At 38.5% G+C, this 15,834-nt stretch overlaps 1 protein-coding gene across 1 annotated transcript in view; it reads right to left on the bottom strand.

Moving 5' to 3' along the window:
* Positions 1 to 1,215: 1,215 nt before the first annotated feature.
* The window catches only part of LOC135310811 (protein mono-ADP-ribosyltransferase PARP8-like), a 203,583-nt gene continuing 188,964 nt past the window's right edge, over positions 1,216 to 15,834 (bottom strand). Inside the window, exons 18-26 of the mRNA XM_064439804.1 lie at positions 14,042 to 14,109; positions 13,644 to 13,692; positions 12,752 to 12,864; positions 12,513 to 12,585; positions 10,190 to 10,259; positions 5,535 to 5,611; positions 4,522 to 4,591; positions 2,567 to 2,651; positions 1,216 to 1,577 (exon numbers count right to left, since the gene is read on the bottom strand). Coding sequence (XP_064295874.1) covers positions 1,475 to 1,577; positions 2,567 to 2,651; positions 4,522 to 4,591; positions 5,535 to 5,611; positions 10,190 to 10,259; positions 12,513 to 12,585; positions 12,752 to 12,864; positions 13,644 to 13,692; positions 14,042 to 14,109 — 708 coding nt within the window. The 3' untranslated portion in view covers positions 1,216 to 1,474. The remainder of the gene's footprint in view (positions 1,578 to 2,566; positions 2,652 to 4,521; positions 4,592 to 5,534; positions 5,612 to 10,189; positions 10,260 to 12,512; positions 12,586 to 12,751; positions 12,865 to 13,643; positions 13,693 to 14,041; positions 14,110 to 15,834) is intronic.

The raw sequence follows: 15,834 nt of genomic DNA, 5'->3' as shown, positions 1-15,834 counted from the left end.
TCAATAGCAAAATGTGGATTTGCAAACAGTATTGGGTTTACAAGTCTGGATGTGAACCCAGAAAAACTGAGGTCCCCAGCAAATAATTCTGGAATGCTAAAATACATCTCCAAGTATGTGCTCCTAGGCCCAATAACACTATTTTACTTGCAGGGCACTTCAGTTACAGCAAGGAATAAGGGAGTGCAGAAAGAAGGAATCACCCATTACTGCGTATCTAATGCAGTTCTGTTTAGAAGAAACAAACACTGGCCTGTGCTCTGTTGTGCTGTTATTTGGCTCTTCAGTATCTTTATTATGAAAATAACATAATAGAGGATTCAGTCTACTTTTGCTTTCTGAGGTGGCCTGTAATAATTGCACAGATGCGTAAGTTGAGCTGCTCTCCATATTTAAGGGTGTGATTTATGCCTTGGAGAGTGATGTTGCCATCATGCTTACTTGGAAAAAAACCAGTTGTTTAAAGGACAGAAAGATTTTATTTGTTTTCCCTTAGGAATAAATTAATAAAAATATTTCACCAAGAGAAAATCAGTAAAATTTTGCATTTGTTTGCATTTTCTGATGTACAAACAATCAGCTCAGTCATGTAAAAGCCCTAATTCAGCAGGTACTTTTAAATATGTAGCTAAATTTAACCACGGAGCAGTCTCACTGAAGTTAAGATGAAAACATTAAAGAACCTTGTTGATCTAAAGAAACTTTAAAATCTAGTATATAAAAAAGGAATTTGTAAAAAGGAAGTTAACAGCTGCAGGATTTCCAGGTGTTTGCTAGGCTCATATAATTAAAAAACGCAACTGAGCTACTTAATGGATAAGATAGTGTTTCCAGTGAAGGTAAAGAAAACTAAACATACACCATCAGAGTAATTACTTTTTGCTTTGTTTCAATCATTAAATCAAAAATATATTGTCATTTTAACCTTTGACTCTAAATCCTAGCTGCATGTATGTAAAATAATCAAAGATAGCTGCAGGTAACCAATCTCTTTAATTTGACATGTTCCAGACAACCTTTTGTTGTGTTTAAATATGGAATATTGTACTTATTGCAAAGTATCCTGCACAATACAGGTGCTCCGCTATAAAATCTTCTCTCTTGCTTATAATTAAGTCACTCTAAAGTTAAAATACTAGTATACAGTACTAAAACCTCCGACTGAAGTTTAATATAAAATTATCCACACAAAACTCCTTTTTAAAGTCTGTTTATTGTGAGCAACCCAAATGCCTGTTTAATTATTATTTTTTGTAGTATATCAATAGACTTTGCACCCCTACAGTTGCTAATTCATACTATCATCTCAGGTATTTTGATGAGATAAGAAATAGTAAGGAAACAATAAGTATTCAAAGGGTTAATTTGCTTAGAATAATAATAAATTAGTTTTTTGCATCTTCTTCAGTTCAAAATCCAGCTTTGAGACCGAGGAAGGCTTCCAAATCACATCAATTAAATAAGACTGGTCCTTTTAACCAGTAGCAGTTTGATTCCCAATGACTCGAAGAATCTCTTTATGAATGCTTGGTTCCTGTGTATTTATACTTGTATCACCCACTTGACCATCTTCATAACTAAAAAAAAAGAGTACAGAAAATAAAATCAAATTAGTGTTTTATTAATCTACCTAAAACCATCCAAAATTCTATGTCATTCAATAATCAGGAGTGTTTATTCCATATGTTAACATTTCCTATTAAAGTGCTCTGCTGCACTTCACTGTTATATGCAGATCCTAAACTCTCTATAGAGAGTGAAGAGTGGTAGGGCTGCCATTGTCAACGAAACCCTGAGGTTGAATAACCCACTAGGACCCAAAGGAGACTTCTGCCAGCACCTGGTCCACCAAGGCATGTTAGCAGCTTCCCTCTTGCTGGAGGTATAAAGGAAAGGGCTGTTTCTGCAGCTGCTCCCAGACCACCCTACACAAGGCTGGTGCCAAAGCATGCACAATATACCGCAATGCCTGCAGTACCCGAACTCCTGTCACAAGTGGGCCTCCACTTAGTGGTGACACCTCCAGGGTTTTTCTCCTTATGAGAACTCGCCTGCATTAAGGATTTGCATGGATAAAGCAACCCTGATCACTGAAACCCCCAGTGCTGGTCAATCTGAAGTCAGCGTGCTGATCCACTGATCTGCATGACTCTTTGCAGGGCTGAAATCTATGCCGATATATAATTGCAAGTCATAGGTGAGAGGGGAAATGCTCACATTACAGACAGGAAGCCTTTAATGAATTCCTCAGCTTTAAAGCATACACCCAAATAGAAGAGATATTTTATGATACATGGATAGATGTACTGTAACATGAGGTAATGCTATAGAGTGGGAAAAAAAATCAGTAAGTCTCCATTCATTTATTCTATAACTAAACATCTACTAAACCTTTGTCACTAACTTATACATACATTTCCTAACTGAAGTAAGTACAAAGGTAAATAAAAAATGAAGTGATACTTTAAAGAATTAGGAAGACACATCTTTGATCTACTTAATTTACAACTATTGGAGGGAACATGGGGAAAAAGGTCTTGAATGTTAAAAGAAGCTTTGTACTCACACAAAGAAAAATCTTGTACACACATGATCTGTATTGGGAACTACCCATATCTCTCCATGTTTGTGCAGATCAGGTGAAGTTATCACTACCAGGGAAAGAATAAATTTTGTAGTGATGAAAACATGCCTGGAAAATATTACTTTAAAGGATTTGCTTTTTTAAACACTTTAAATAGCCTTCTGGGAATATATAGTTTTCCAGTTTATGTCTGTCACATGGCGTAGACTCCAAGTTGGCTGCTAGTACAAACAGGGAGATGAACTTGATTTTTGTTTCCAAAATATGTTATATTTTCCAGAAAAAAAAAACAGGTGTATGGGAGCCAGTTCTTAATTGGAATAAAAAAGTATATTTATTTAAAACTGATTTTAAATGGCCATCAGGCTGTTAAGGAGCACCTGAGTCAACTAATCAGCCTTTGGAACAGAGATATTTGTGTTTAACGATGGCTGAGCCAAAAATAAGATGTGAAAGATAAAGCCTGAAACTGAGATACCACAAATTTGGGATTTGCAATACTACCAAATATTTTTAAAAAGTTAGCATAGCAATTATAACTCAAGAGGATCACAAAGATTGCCAAAACTTGCTCAATGTTTAGAAAACAGCAATTTATTTGATGATAGGTTATTTAGCAGCAGAATTAGGACAACACAGGAAAGAAACCTTTTTATTGCTAGGTAGAATCTTTACTATCAATCTGTATTTGAAAAGATTTCTATAAATGCATTTAAACACTATAATGAATAAATGCATATTCAATTTTTATACCATTTCTTCCATGAATTGTAATTTTTAACAATCATTTTTCTCTTGTAATTAATTTTATTTAAAATATGTATTAACCACCTCCCCATAGCACTTCTTTTCACAAAAAAATGAAGTGAATATGAATGACGTAAAATATATTTTACCAAATATTTTAAAACCACCCTTATAAGATACATAATCCATTAATAAATGTGAGGAAAGAATGACATAGATTAAGAAGTCCTTGGGAAAGTTGTAATTTATATTTAGAAACTTCAGGCATTAAAGGCCAAGTAAATTCTAGTAAACCCTAGATTCATTTCATATCTTCTGAAAGTTTTAGAACTAAACTGATGTATTTTTCTGTTCAGATCAAATTGCATTTTCATGTTGACTGACATCTCCTTAATCATATTAAATATTTCACTTGAGCATTCTCAAAAATATATATATTGAAAAGTAGCAGATATAGCTTAACGCTTCCATTTTGAAATAACATCTTTTCCACTGTCTGTCTGAAATATTACTTTTAAAAATAAACAAATGCTCAAAATGGAGGGCAAACTGAATTTAATATAATTTCTTTTTGTTTGGCCAATGAGACTAATTACCAATTACTGGTACAGTTCTTATTCAAATTTCATAATTTGTTGTTCTCAAAACCTGCTGAGGTTTCATTTTAGTTTTTAAAAGAATAGCCAAGTCTTTCAAGAATGACCGTACTCATATGCACTGGATTTTAACTTCACAAAATTTCTGCATCCCTCAGAGAGAACAGACTGGTTACCAGATGAACAGTATATTTGCCTGAGAAGTGAAAAATTATTTGGAAATTCAATAGGAAAGCTGGGGGTTTTTTTTCCTGACTTGTAGGTGTTTAATGCATTTGTCAAGAGCTTTTTCAAATAAAGACCATGACTTGGGTTATATTGATGGCCTAGGAATATTTGAAAGACAGACCAGATGATCAGTCGCTATGTGCATATGATTATTTCATGAAAATTCAGCATGTGTTACAGGTTTTGTTTGAAGAGGGAAACATTCTGAACTGAAATATAAAGGTCAGATGTTAAGCAAGTTCTCGTACGCCTACCAGTAGTCTCTTACCTAAAACCAACCAATACTGGAACTAAAGGTCTCACTGATTTGCATCCAGTAACACTGTGCCCATGACTAAAACAGTTTTTCAAGGGCTTTCAGCTTACCTTCACATAAGGCTATGCATTTTAAGTTACGGCTTTGCAAAAATTGTGACTGTTGTCCTTTCTTCTGTGACTGAGATTTAAAAACATGGGAAAACTTAATTAGTGCAGTAAGACAAACTGAGTGAAAAAGTAACAAAAAGGAGAGGGCTGCTATTTTCAGTGGTTTATTAATGAACAAAGATAGAGGCAGTCTTTCTAAAATATTTCTATTGTTTTTCTAAATGTAATAGAATTTCTAAAAACATTTATATTATTTCTGTGGATTATTATAGGAGGGATTTGAACTTCTTTATCCAGAAAGAAAAGTTCCTAATTATTACAGAATGAATAATATTATTAGAAATGTCAGTGTTACTGACAAACTGATAGCAGAAAAAAAGTAATTACAAGGTGAATTTGATCATTGATTCTTTGGCCACTACCCTGATATTTTACTGGCTTTCTCATTTCTGAGGGCTTCTGCTGTTACATACCAAACTCTCTCCAAAGCCAGATTATTCTGTAGTTTTTATGTATTAACTATAGAGACAGATGTAAGAGTTCTTTCTCAAAATTTAGCCCTACACATAAATGCTATGAGTTTGCTTTAGATAAAGCAGAATTCTAATGGTTTAATATGTAAAAAATATGAAAAACTGACTTGCTATCAATGAAATGCTACTCATTTTTCAGCAATAACCACTTCTCGATTCCTTTTGCATCGTTCTTCTGCAAGTCTAGAACTCAGAAAGCAAGGGCTTGTTAAGGGTCATAATGCAATCTGTATTTCATTTTCTTTTTCTTCCCAAATACTACTACTTGGAAAAGAAGGTCACAGGGACCTGCAGTATACTCTGTAAATTGTTACTAAAAGCAGTTGGGCTGTATTCGATGGCTGCAGTCTCTGAAGTTGCTGATTTCATTCAATAAAATAAAACTGTTAGCTTTTACAAAGGGAATATTACCTCCTTTTCAGCTATCAAGTTCGCAAACATAAAACCATAAATCTTCCAGAGGTGGTTGATGTACTGTACCTGTGATGTATTACTGCCCTTACTGCCTGAAGCTGGTTCATCTTTAGCTGACACCTTCTGCTGCTTCTTGTTCATCCCTAAGAATACTAAAATCATGTAAGATACTCTGGCATATAAATACCTTCATAAGCAAAGTTAAGTATGGAGAATGAAACAGGTAGCACAGTGGGAATCACAGTCCTTTGCATGGCAGTCAAAAAGCTAGCTAACTTTGTCATAGAATATTTCAGTTTAATCCTGCAAATTACCAACACATCTGCATGTGTTGCAAAGACCTTAGGAAAGTCAAATTAACATTAAGCAGGTGCAAAAGCAGATAAACATGAGCTTAAATGCCACTGAATTCAGCTAAGGAATGCTCTTAGGTGGTTGCTTAACAGAGTTGCACATCAGCATGTCTTGGGTTTAACTAACCCTATTCAGGTTGAAGTAACACGGTCTGATTTATGGTGGGTAGGACAGTAAAATCATGAAAGTACCTTAGATATTAGTCTTTAATACTTTATTTAGACTTATTAAAAGTCTAAATAATTTTTATGAGTAGTTAATTTATTTAAAGGTAGTTTTAAAGTCTACCTTGGTTTAATTAATTTGTCTACAGGTAAAAGTATTAAATTATTTGTCAGCCACCTTTGATCCAATTTCCATCTCATAAATCTAAACACCTACATTTGTGCCTTGCATCTCTCTCATATTCCTCATGTTGGTTTATATATATATATAAAAAATTCCTGTATTGTATGCTACTACAGGCTTTCTTGCTTTTCCAGTATCCTGTATTTCTTGGCAGTTTGCAAACACAGACTGAATTATGGAGAAGTTTAAGTCTCTGAAGTAACAGGGAGTGTAGGACTCCTCTGTGGTTTTTATTGGCATCAAGTATTATATACTTTATGGGAATACAGGCCTCCTTTCTGGAGGAGACTGGATGGAAGGGACCAAAAAAGGTAAAGATGAGAAAAAACACTTTGAAGCTGACAAAGCAACGTTGTCCAAAAAGGGCATTTTGTTAGATGATGATACTGCAACCTGAACTTTTAGTGAGTTCTAAAGAACTTCCATATGTGTGTAATCTCTGAAAAGCTAATAGTGCATTTAGAGATTACTGATACTGAAATTCAGTAAATACTAGTAAAAAATGCTGAGCTCTTAAAATGAATCATAACACTACCTAAAAATACTGAAAATCAGAAAGCATAACTAAAACTCTCAGAATTAAATTTATCTACATGCACACAAACACACATTCAATTATACCAACACTTTCATATGTGAGGAAATGGAGAGACATGCATTTGGTGGATAACGAATTGGCTGGATGGTCACACTCAAAGAGTTGTGGTCAACGGCTTGATGGCTGAGCGGAGACCAGGGACGAGTGGTGTCCCTCAGGGGTTTGCATTGGGACCAGTATTAACACCTTTGTTGGGGGCATGGACAGTGGGATTGAGTGCACCCTCAGCAAGTTTGTGGACGACACCAAGCTGAGTGGTGTGGTTGATACTCTAGAAGGAAGGGGTGCCATCAAGAGGGACCTTGACAGGCTAGGGAGATGGGCCCCTGCAAACCTCATGAAGTTCAACAAGGCCAAGTGCAAGGTCCTGCACATGGGTCGGGGCAATCCCAAACATGGATACAGGATGGGCGATGAGTGGATTGAGAGCAGCCCTGTGGAGAAGGTCTTGGGGGTATTAGCAGATGAAAAACTGAATATGAGCCGGCAATGTGCGCTCGCAGCCCAGAAAGCCAATCACATCCTGGGGTGCATCAAGTGTGGCCAGCAGGTCGAGGGAGGTGACTCTGCCCCTCTACTCCGCTCTGGTGAGACCCCACCTGGAGTACTGTGTTCAGCTCTGGGGCCCCCAGCATAAGAAAGGCATGGACCTGCTCAAGTGAGTCCAGAGGAGGGCCACAAAGATGATGAGGGGGCTGGAGCACCTCTCCTATGATGACACGCTGAGAGAGTTGGGGTTGTTTAGCCTAGAGAAGGTCTGGGGAGACCTTAGAGCAGCCTTCCAGTACTTAAAGGGGGCCTTTTCTTGTAGGAAAGATGCGGAGGGACTCTTTATCAGGGAGTGTAGTGATAGGATGAGGGGTAATGGTTTTAAAATGAAAGAGGGTAGATTTAGATTATATATTAGGAAGAAATTCTTTACTGTGAGGGTGGTGAGACACTGGAACAGGTTTCCCAGAGAAGTTGTGGATGTCCCCTCCCTGGAAGTGTTCAAGGCCAGGTTGAATGGGGCTTTGAGCAACCTGATCTAGTGGAAGGTATCCCTGCTCATGGCAGGGGGTTTGGAACCAGATGGTCTTTAAGGTCCCTTCCAACTCAAACCATTCTGTGATTCTATGAAATGGTAAATGCAACATAACCAAGGGAAAAAGTCACTGTAATTTAAAATCTCTACAAAAGTTTCTAATATACACATTGGTGTATATTAAGGGGTCCCAGCCTTTGGGAATTAAATTCCTGGTTGATCCTAACATAGACCCACCATCAGTGGAGAGGGAGTTAGTACATGAATTATTATAGGATCTTGACCCCTACAAATTGATGGGCCCTGATGCCATCCACCTGAGGGTGTTGAGAGAGCTGGCTGACATCATTGCAAGGCCACTCTCCATAATCTTCAAGAAGTCGTGGAGAACGGGGGATGTCCCAGAGGACTGGAGGAAGGCAAATGTTACCCCTATCTACAAGAAAGGCTTGAGGGAGGATCCGGGTAATTATAGGCCCATCAGCCTTACTTCAATCCCTGGGAAAGTTATGGAACAAATCCTCCTGGGGGCCATCACGAGTCAAATGAAGCAGGTGATTGGGAAAAGCCAAAATGGCTTCACTAAGGGCAGGTCGTGCTTGACAAACCTGGTGGCCTTCTATGACAAAGTGACTTGCCTGGATGACATGGGGCAGGTGGTTGACATTGTCTACCTGGACTTCTCCAAGGCTTTTGATATGGTTCCCCACAGTCTCCTGCTGGAGAAATTAATGCGTTATGGCCTAGACAAGTGGCCTGTGCAGTGGGTGGGGAACTGGCTGACAGGCCGCACCCAAAGGGTGGTGGCAAATAGCTCCTTTTCCAAATGGCAACCTGTCACAAGTGGAGTCCCCCAGGGATCGATATTGGGCCCCATGTTATTCAACATCTTTATAAGCGATCTGGATAACGGCATCAAGTGTAGCCTGATGAAGTTTGCTGATGGCACCAAATTGAGTGGGGAAGTAGACACTCCAGAAGGGAGAGCTGCTCTGCAGGAAGATCTGGATAGGCTGGAAGAGTGAGCCAGCAAGAACCTTATGAAGTTCAACAAGGACAAGTGTAAGGTCTTGCACCTGGGGAAACATAATCCGGGAGTGCAGCACAGACTGGGATCCACCTGGCTGGAGAGCAGCTCTGTCGAAAGGGACCTGGGGGTCCTGGTGGACAGAAAGCTCAACATGAGTGAACAGTGTGCTGCTGCGGCCAAGAAGGCCAACAGGATGCTGGGTTGCATCAAAAAGGGCATCACCAGCAGAGAGAAAGAAGTCATTATCCTGCTCTACTCAGCACTTGTCAGGCTACACCTGGAGTACTGCGTCCAGCTCTGGTCCCCTCTATACAAAAAGGATGTGGACAGGCTGGAAGGGGTCCAGAGATGGGCCACCAAGATGGTCAAAGGACTGGGAAGCCTGCCATATGAGGATAGGCTGGGAGAACTGGGTTTGTTCAGCCTTGAGAAAAGGAGGCTCAGAGGGTATCTCATCACCGTGTACCAGTACTTAAGGGGTAGTTTCAAAGAAGATGGAGACTCCCTTTTTACAAGGAGTCACATGGAGAGGACAAGGGGGAATGGACACAAATTGCTCTTGGGGAGATTCCGATTGGACATCAGAGGGAAATTTTTGACAGTGAGAACAGTCTTCCCAGGGAAGTGGTTGACTCCACCATATTGGACACTTTTAAGGTTCGGCTGGACAGGGTGCTGGGCCATCTTGTCTAGACTGCGCTCTTCCTATAAAGGTTGGATTAGATGATCCCTGAGGGCCCTTCCAACCTGGGATTCTGTGATTCTGTAATGCTGTGTATCATGTTTCTATTGTGGTCTATTTATGATTTTATTCTTTCATGGAAAACTCTGCATCACTCACTTTTGGATTTATTAGTGGAAACAAATTATATTCCCTCCCCTTCTCATCCTTAAAGAAACACACTGTCCTGCACTTTCTATGTAACCCTGACATGGCAGTACTTGAGTATATTCTTAAACATACACAGTTGAACATGTCTGTTGATTAATATTTGTTTGTCAGATCAGGTCCTGAAATCCCATGAACCCATAGACAATGTTAGATGGACTTAGGCAGGTACTGACAAAAGTCACAAACACAAAGTTGGATTTCCACTGCATACTCAAGACCTGCTCCGTTACACACAGCATCCAGTATTAGCTATTATTTACTTCAAGCACAGTGTCAAGATACTCAGTACCTTGGAAAACGAGGACAGGCATTTAATAAAGGAACTTAGATTTTCTCTTTTTAAAAATATATTAAAACTTGGCCTACAAAGATAAAATTTACTACAGTGTTATAAACAGTGAAGCTGGTACGAAAAGCAGTAGACTAAGGCACCCCTCTATATTTCTCCAACTTTAGAGTGATTTATAAATATCACCTGAGTAACCAAATGATATGCTTGACAATGGACTAAGGTAGATTCCACTTCCAAACATTGCACCATGGAGCTGAAAAAGAGGCGAGTCATCGTTTAACATTAATTTGGGTATCTGGACAAAATAATAATGATAGGCACAGGTCCTAATGTAAATAAGCATCTGCCCCACTGCACTAATTTATTGCTGTGAATTTGAATAAATAGCTAAGATACTGTATATTCTGGAAACCATGTCCAAATATAATTTTACATCATATTTGTATATAAAATTGCATTTTCTGTTTTTAAATCTAACATTACCATGGAGGATTCCTACAGAGGGTGCTTCTGTAGATGGCTTAATATACCTTAGCCTTAACAAGGCTGAGGAAGCTCAGCATGTGTCTCACATGAAAACCTTGGCAAGAACCACAGTCAGCCCACTTTTGTGACTCATCATCAGCAACAGCTGCTTTTCTTTAAGGTAAGAAATGAAGAGATGGTGATAACACTGCTCATATGCTATAGAAAAATTCAGTCACTAGTTCAGCCTGAGTACTGGAGGAATGGGGTTCAATCAAGCTTTTGCCTGAGCCAATTCAGACATGCATATCCCATCACTGCAGGACTGCACTTTATCCACAAAGCTACCAGCTGTCTGAAAAGAAGAGAGGAAAGGGAAGACACTTCACCAACATCACTGCTCCATGTAATGGAGCTTGGGCTAAGCAACAAAACTGAGCACTTTGTATTAGTGCTGTGGTCATTTTCTTGTCTGGAAAGGGGGAAGTATGTTCTTTGCTTTTCCTCTAGGGTCTGACTGCTTTATGTGGGAAAGTCTTTAAAGAAAACACACAAAGTAGTAGTTGGAGCACAAACAAGAACCCAGAGTGATACCTGATACTGGCTTCAAAAAGGCATATGGCCTCCTCTAATTGGAGCAACATAGCTAAGCTTTAAATACTTGGAATACTTTGCGAATAAGATAGTCTTAGAATTTGCTATATGTGATTAGATAGAAGGGAGTCTGGAGACACTGTACTCTTGATTTGAATAAATAAGGGACATGTGCTAGAATAAGCTAGTTTAGTATCAGTAAGAATTGTGTAAGCAAGCCAAAAACGAACTGAGCATGCGCAAAGACTGAGTTCAACCAGCGGACAGTGAGGAAGACTATCCACGACCACCAGAGGACCCTGGAAAGCCACCAAGGAACATGAATGCGCATGCGTTAAGGACATTTGCATATATTAATGAGTTCCAAGAATAGTATGAATATGATAATAATTTCCTAGAAATCTAATGAATATGTATATTTTGACTGCATATAACCCCTGTAGTAGAGCAACTCAGCGCACACGTGAGGTGGAGCAATCCCCTGTGTGCCAGGCGCCGCAATAAAGGATGCCTGCTTTCTAAAACTACAAATTGAGTTTTAGAGGGTTCTTATATTTGCTGACTTACAGCATCACAGAGTAGCTCCTACTCAGGTAGATATTATGACTGACCACTGGGCTTCAGAGTCATGTTCACCCTTATTGCTTTCCTCTGACACAATGATGTTTACATCATCTCTGCAATGTGCCAGAGCTCCCATAGGAATGTGCAATCATGCTCTCACTCCTCCAGTTCCTACAATGTTGTATATGATCCTTGGTGAGTAGATATTTTTTCCTGGCTGGTTGGTACTGGGATAAGCAGAATGAACTGGGCTCAGGATATGCCCTAGTTGTGTGAGAGAATTAAAAATGATGACTTGTAAAAAACAGGGCCTTACTGCTTCCTCCTCTTCCCAGTATCTCAACCCTGAACAAAAAAAATAAGCACGAACAAAGGGTTATACTTTGGTGAACTTTGGTGTGTAAATCCTGCTTTCTTGGAAAAGTATCTTACAAAGATGCTAATAAAAACACCCAAACCACTAGGAGGAACAGCAGAGATTTCCATTCCCCTTTTTTTGGTGTTTCCTGTTCCCCTGTACTTAGCACCCCAGGATCCTCCTCCAAGGTATCACAGACCCAGCTCTGGGGAAAGAGCTGTCAAAACCCTGATGCTAAAATACTCTGAATTACAGCTCTCCAGTCCCTCTGATACTGCCTACTTTGCGAACTGAAGTTTGCAATAGCTCCCTCCTGGCCAGTACACTCATATTCCCTTCCCAAGGAAACCAGAGGAGAAGATGCTGTAAAGCCAACTTCTGTAAATCTAGTATGCTCTTGGATCCTATAATGTAGACATAGTTTATGTAGCTCTAAATTTTAACCAGATCCACATCCCTTGAAAACTCACCTAAACTTAATATGTAATCCAACATGCACAGTTTAGCTAAAGACTATTCATTTACCTGCAGCCTTGTATTGGAAGCAACAACTAAGCCGTTCCTCAGGATGGAATGCCAGTTTTCAATATGTGAACCACTGAAAGAATGAAAGAGAATGTGTTAAAATCCACAGTGTAAAATGCAAAATGAAATCAGTAAATCTTTAAAACAACAAATTCCCAGCTGTAAACCTCAAATGGCAAGAACAAAAAAATAGCATGGCATTTTAGTAACCTTTGATTGATATGAATATATGTACTCACTGAAATGCAAAGGTACTCCCATAGAGATTTTTAGCAGCTCGGAAATTGGATTCTTTGGCTGGTGGACTGCTGAGAAGTAGGAACTGGTGGGGAGTGTGCATAAACTTCAGTTGCTGTAAAATATAACAGTGTACAAGTGAAAAGAAGTTGATTAACACAAAAGCATTGTATTTCCATAATGGTAGTTCTTAAGATACCATGCTGTTTCACACAATATATGACTGCATCTAAATAACTACATGAACTAAGTTGAAATTGGTCTCGTTACCATAGTTTTTACCTGAAATCAAACACTAAAAATGTCCTTCAGTTTATGAAACATATGGAAGTTTATGAAACAGATTTCAGCCTAATATGGCTCTGGTAAAGTAATTGAACAATTTCATCATGGTATTCTGATCAGAGCTGGCTTTGAATTAAGGTTCAGAATTGAAAGGCTGCAGATTACTACACCCTTAATCAGAGGATCAGAGGCACACATACTAAGAAATGAATCTCAGCACCATACCTCTAAAATTCTAGAGCTATATTATTTCTACAGTGTACTCCTATGTGTATCTCCTTGTACATCATGTTTGTGTGCACTGTTTTTGTACATTTCTGTATCTAATATTCTATATGGCAACAAAACAATTAGTGACATTCTTCTCATCCATTCTCAGGTGACTACAAGGTAGATGCATTTGAGCTACTCACCTCAAATAGGCTTTTTCTCAGCATTATTACTTTGACCTATTTTAGATATTCTGCCTATTTCTCTCCCCGTCTATTAATGGAGCCCATGTGATTAATCTGAATGTAGACACCTGCATTTGGACAGGAGAGTCCCACCTAAAATGCTAACACGAGCCATGAGAAATGAGAAAATAATAAAGAACCCACAGACACTTACCCTATTCACTGGTAGCTTCACAATATGTGATCTATTACTAGAAATAACCCTAAATTAAGAAACAGATGTATTAGACATGATAGCCAAACAGAACTTTTCTTCTTAAGTGTGTGTTATGAATGGCCACCACAAAGCACCCAGCTGCAGGCCTTTGAAGCTATCAGATGGAAGTAGACCAAATCTTGACTAGAAAATCAGATCTGAGGCCATACAAATAAGCTGGAGTCTTTCCAGTGTTTTCAGAGGGCCCAGATGAGGTCCAGAAACAAATGCAGTTGCAAATGTCAACCCTGATGTTAATTCTTAGGGTGAGTTTATACCAAATTAAACTGGTGAGGTGATTATTCATTCAACATGGTACTTTAATAATTATCATCTCATGTGAGTCAATTTTATACCACTGTAGAAGAGGATGTGCAAGTGGGTCTTGTTTATCCATCTGCTTCTTTATTTCCAAGTAAGGTGCCTAGAAAAGAGAAATTAACTATTTCTAGTTGAAATCATAAGGTTAAATTTTATATGTTACATTGCCCATGATTTCATCTATTAAAATGAATACATGAGATTCATTATTAGGCTTAAATCACAGTTTTACTGACATTTAGTGTTGTACAGTTATAAATGTGTTTTGACAACAAGAATTAATATAGCAATTATTTTCCATGGAGTAAAATAATAAGCATATAATTAGCATCAAAATGAGTATATTACAGCAAACATTGGTGATCTCAGGGAGAACAGCAGAAGATGTTTATTTATGACTGGCTCTTGGAATAAGAAATTGGACTGGAACTTCACAAAAATAAGTCTCTCAAAATACCCCAAGATAATCCACTCCAGTTTGTTAAATGTTTTATGGTATAAACTGGTAAAGTAAAATACTGTATCAGCTTATAATCCGTTTGAAAACTTTTCTTTATTTCAATCAATGTGCAAAGCATCTCTTTGAAACTCTTCAGTCCAAGAATTATTTTAACATTAAAAAAGCAAAACAATGGTCTTTTTTCTTTTTAAAAAACATTATATTAGGTAACAGAAATACCTGATTTTTAAAATTTTTATAAGATGTTACAATAAGTAACAAAAATATATCAATTTTATTTTTCAATGCAGTTTACTGCTCTCTATACACCTCATTCTTCATTCCAGAATCCTAAAGTGCTTTACAAATTGTCATGGTTTTAGCCGGGATAGAGTTAATTTTCTTCACTGCAGCTGGCATAGCGCTGTGCTTTGGACTTAGTATGAAAACAATGTTGAGATAACACACAGATGTTTTGGTTGTTGCTGGGTAGTGCTTGTACTAGTCAAGGACTCTTCTAGCTTCCCATGCTCTGCCAGGTGCACAAGAAGCCGGGAGGGGAGGGGGCACAGCTAAGAGAGTGCATTCAACCTGGTCAAAGGGATATTCCATATCATGTAACATCACGCCCAGTACGTTAACTGGGAGGAGCTGGCCGGGGGAGGGAAGCAGCAATTGCGGCTCGGGGACCGGCAACGTTGGTCAGCGGGTGGTGAGCGGTTGTATCATTTGTTTGGGTTTTGGGGGTTTTTTCCCCTCCTCCCGAGGGTCCATATCTCTCTCTCTCTCTCTCGTTATTTTCTTTTTCATTATATTACTATTATTATTTTTATTACTCTTTTATTTTAATTATTAAACTGTTCTTATCTCAACCCACAGGTTTTCTTACTTTGGCCCTTCAGATTCTCTCCCCCATCCTGCAGGGGTGGCGGGAGTGAGCGAGTGGCTGTGTGGTGCTTGGTTGCTGACTGGGGCTAAACCACAACATGAATACATATAGAATAAGATTTATAAACCCTTGTGAGGTTACATTTATATAGCACTTGGAAAAGCAAGGTACATGGGAGAGGTTTCACTAATCACTTAGAAGCAGCTGGGCTGTTTGGTAAAGGAACTGTAACAATAAATGTAAGTACAGCTATCAGATTCTGTCCCACTGTGAATATGGAGAAATGATATGGTAGTAATACCAAGAGACCCAACCCTCCAAGTCCCCAACCATACTTAGCTGATCAAGTGTTTTGTTATAATAGTAATAAAACTGTCATTCAGAACACCATCACAAAATCAATTTCTTTTGCGTTGGAAATAAAAGACCCAGTTTGACTTTGGTATTTCCAGAAATGTAGCAGTTGGTGATCATCTTGTTACAATGTCCCATTTTGCTGA

Source organism: Phalacrocorax carbo (assembly GCF_963921805.1).
Source record: "Phalacrocorax carbo chromosome W unlocalized genomic scaffold, bPhaCar2.1 SUPER_W_unloc_1, whole genome shotgun sequence".
NCBI lineage: Eukaryota > Metazoa > Chordata > Aves > Suliformes > Phalacrocoracidae > Phalacrocorax > Phalacrocorax carbo.
Note: the sequence above shows the minus strand (reverse complement) of the source record. Positions and strands in the feature narration are given on the sequence as shown.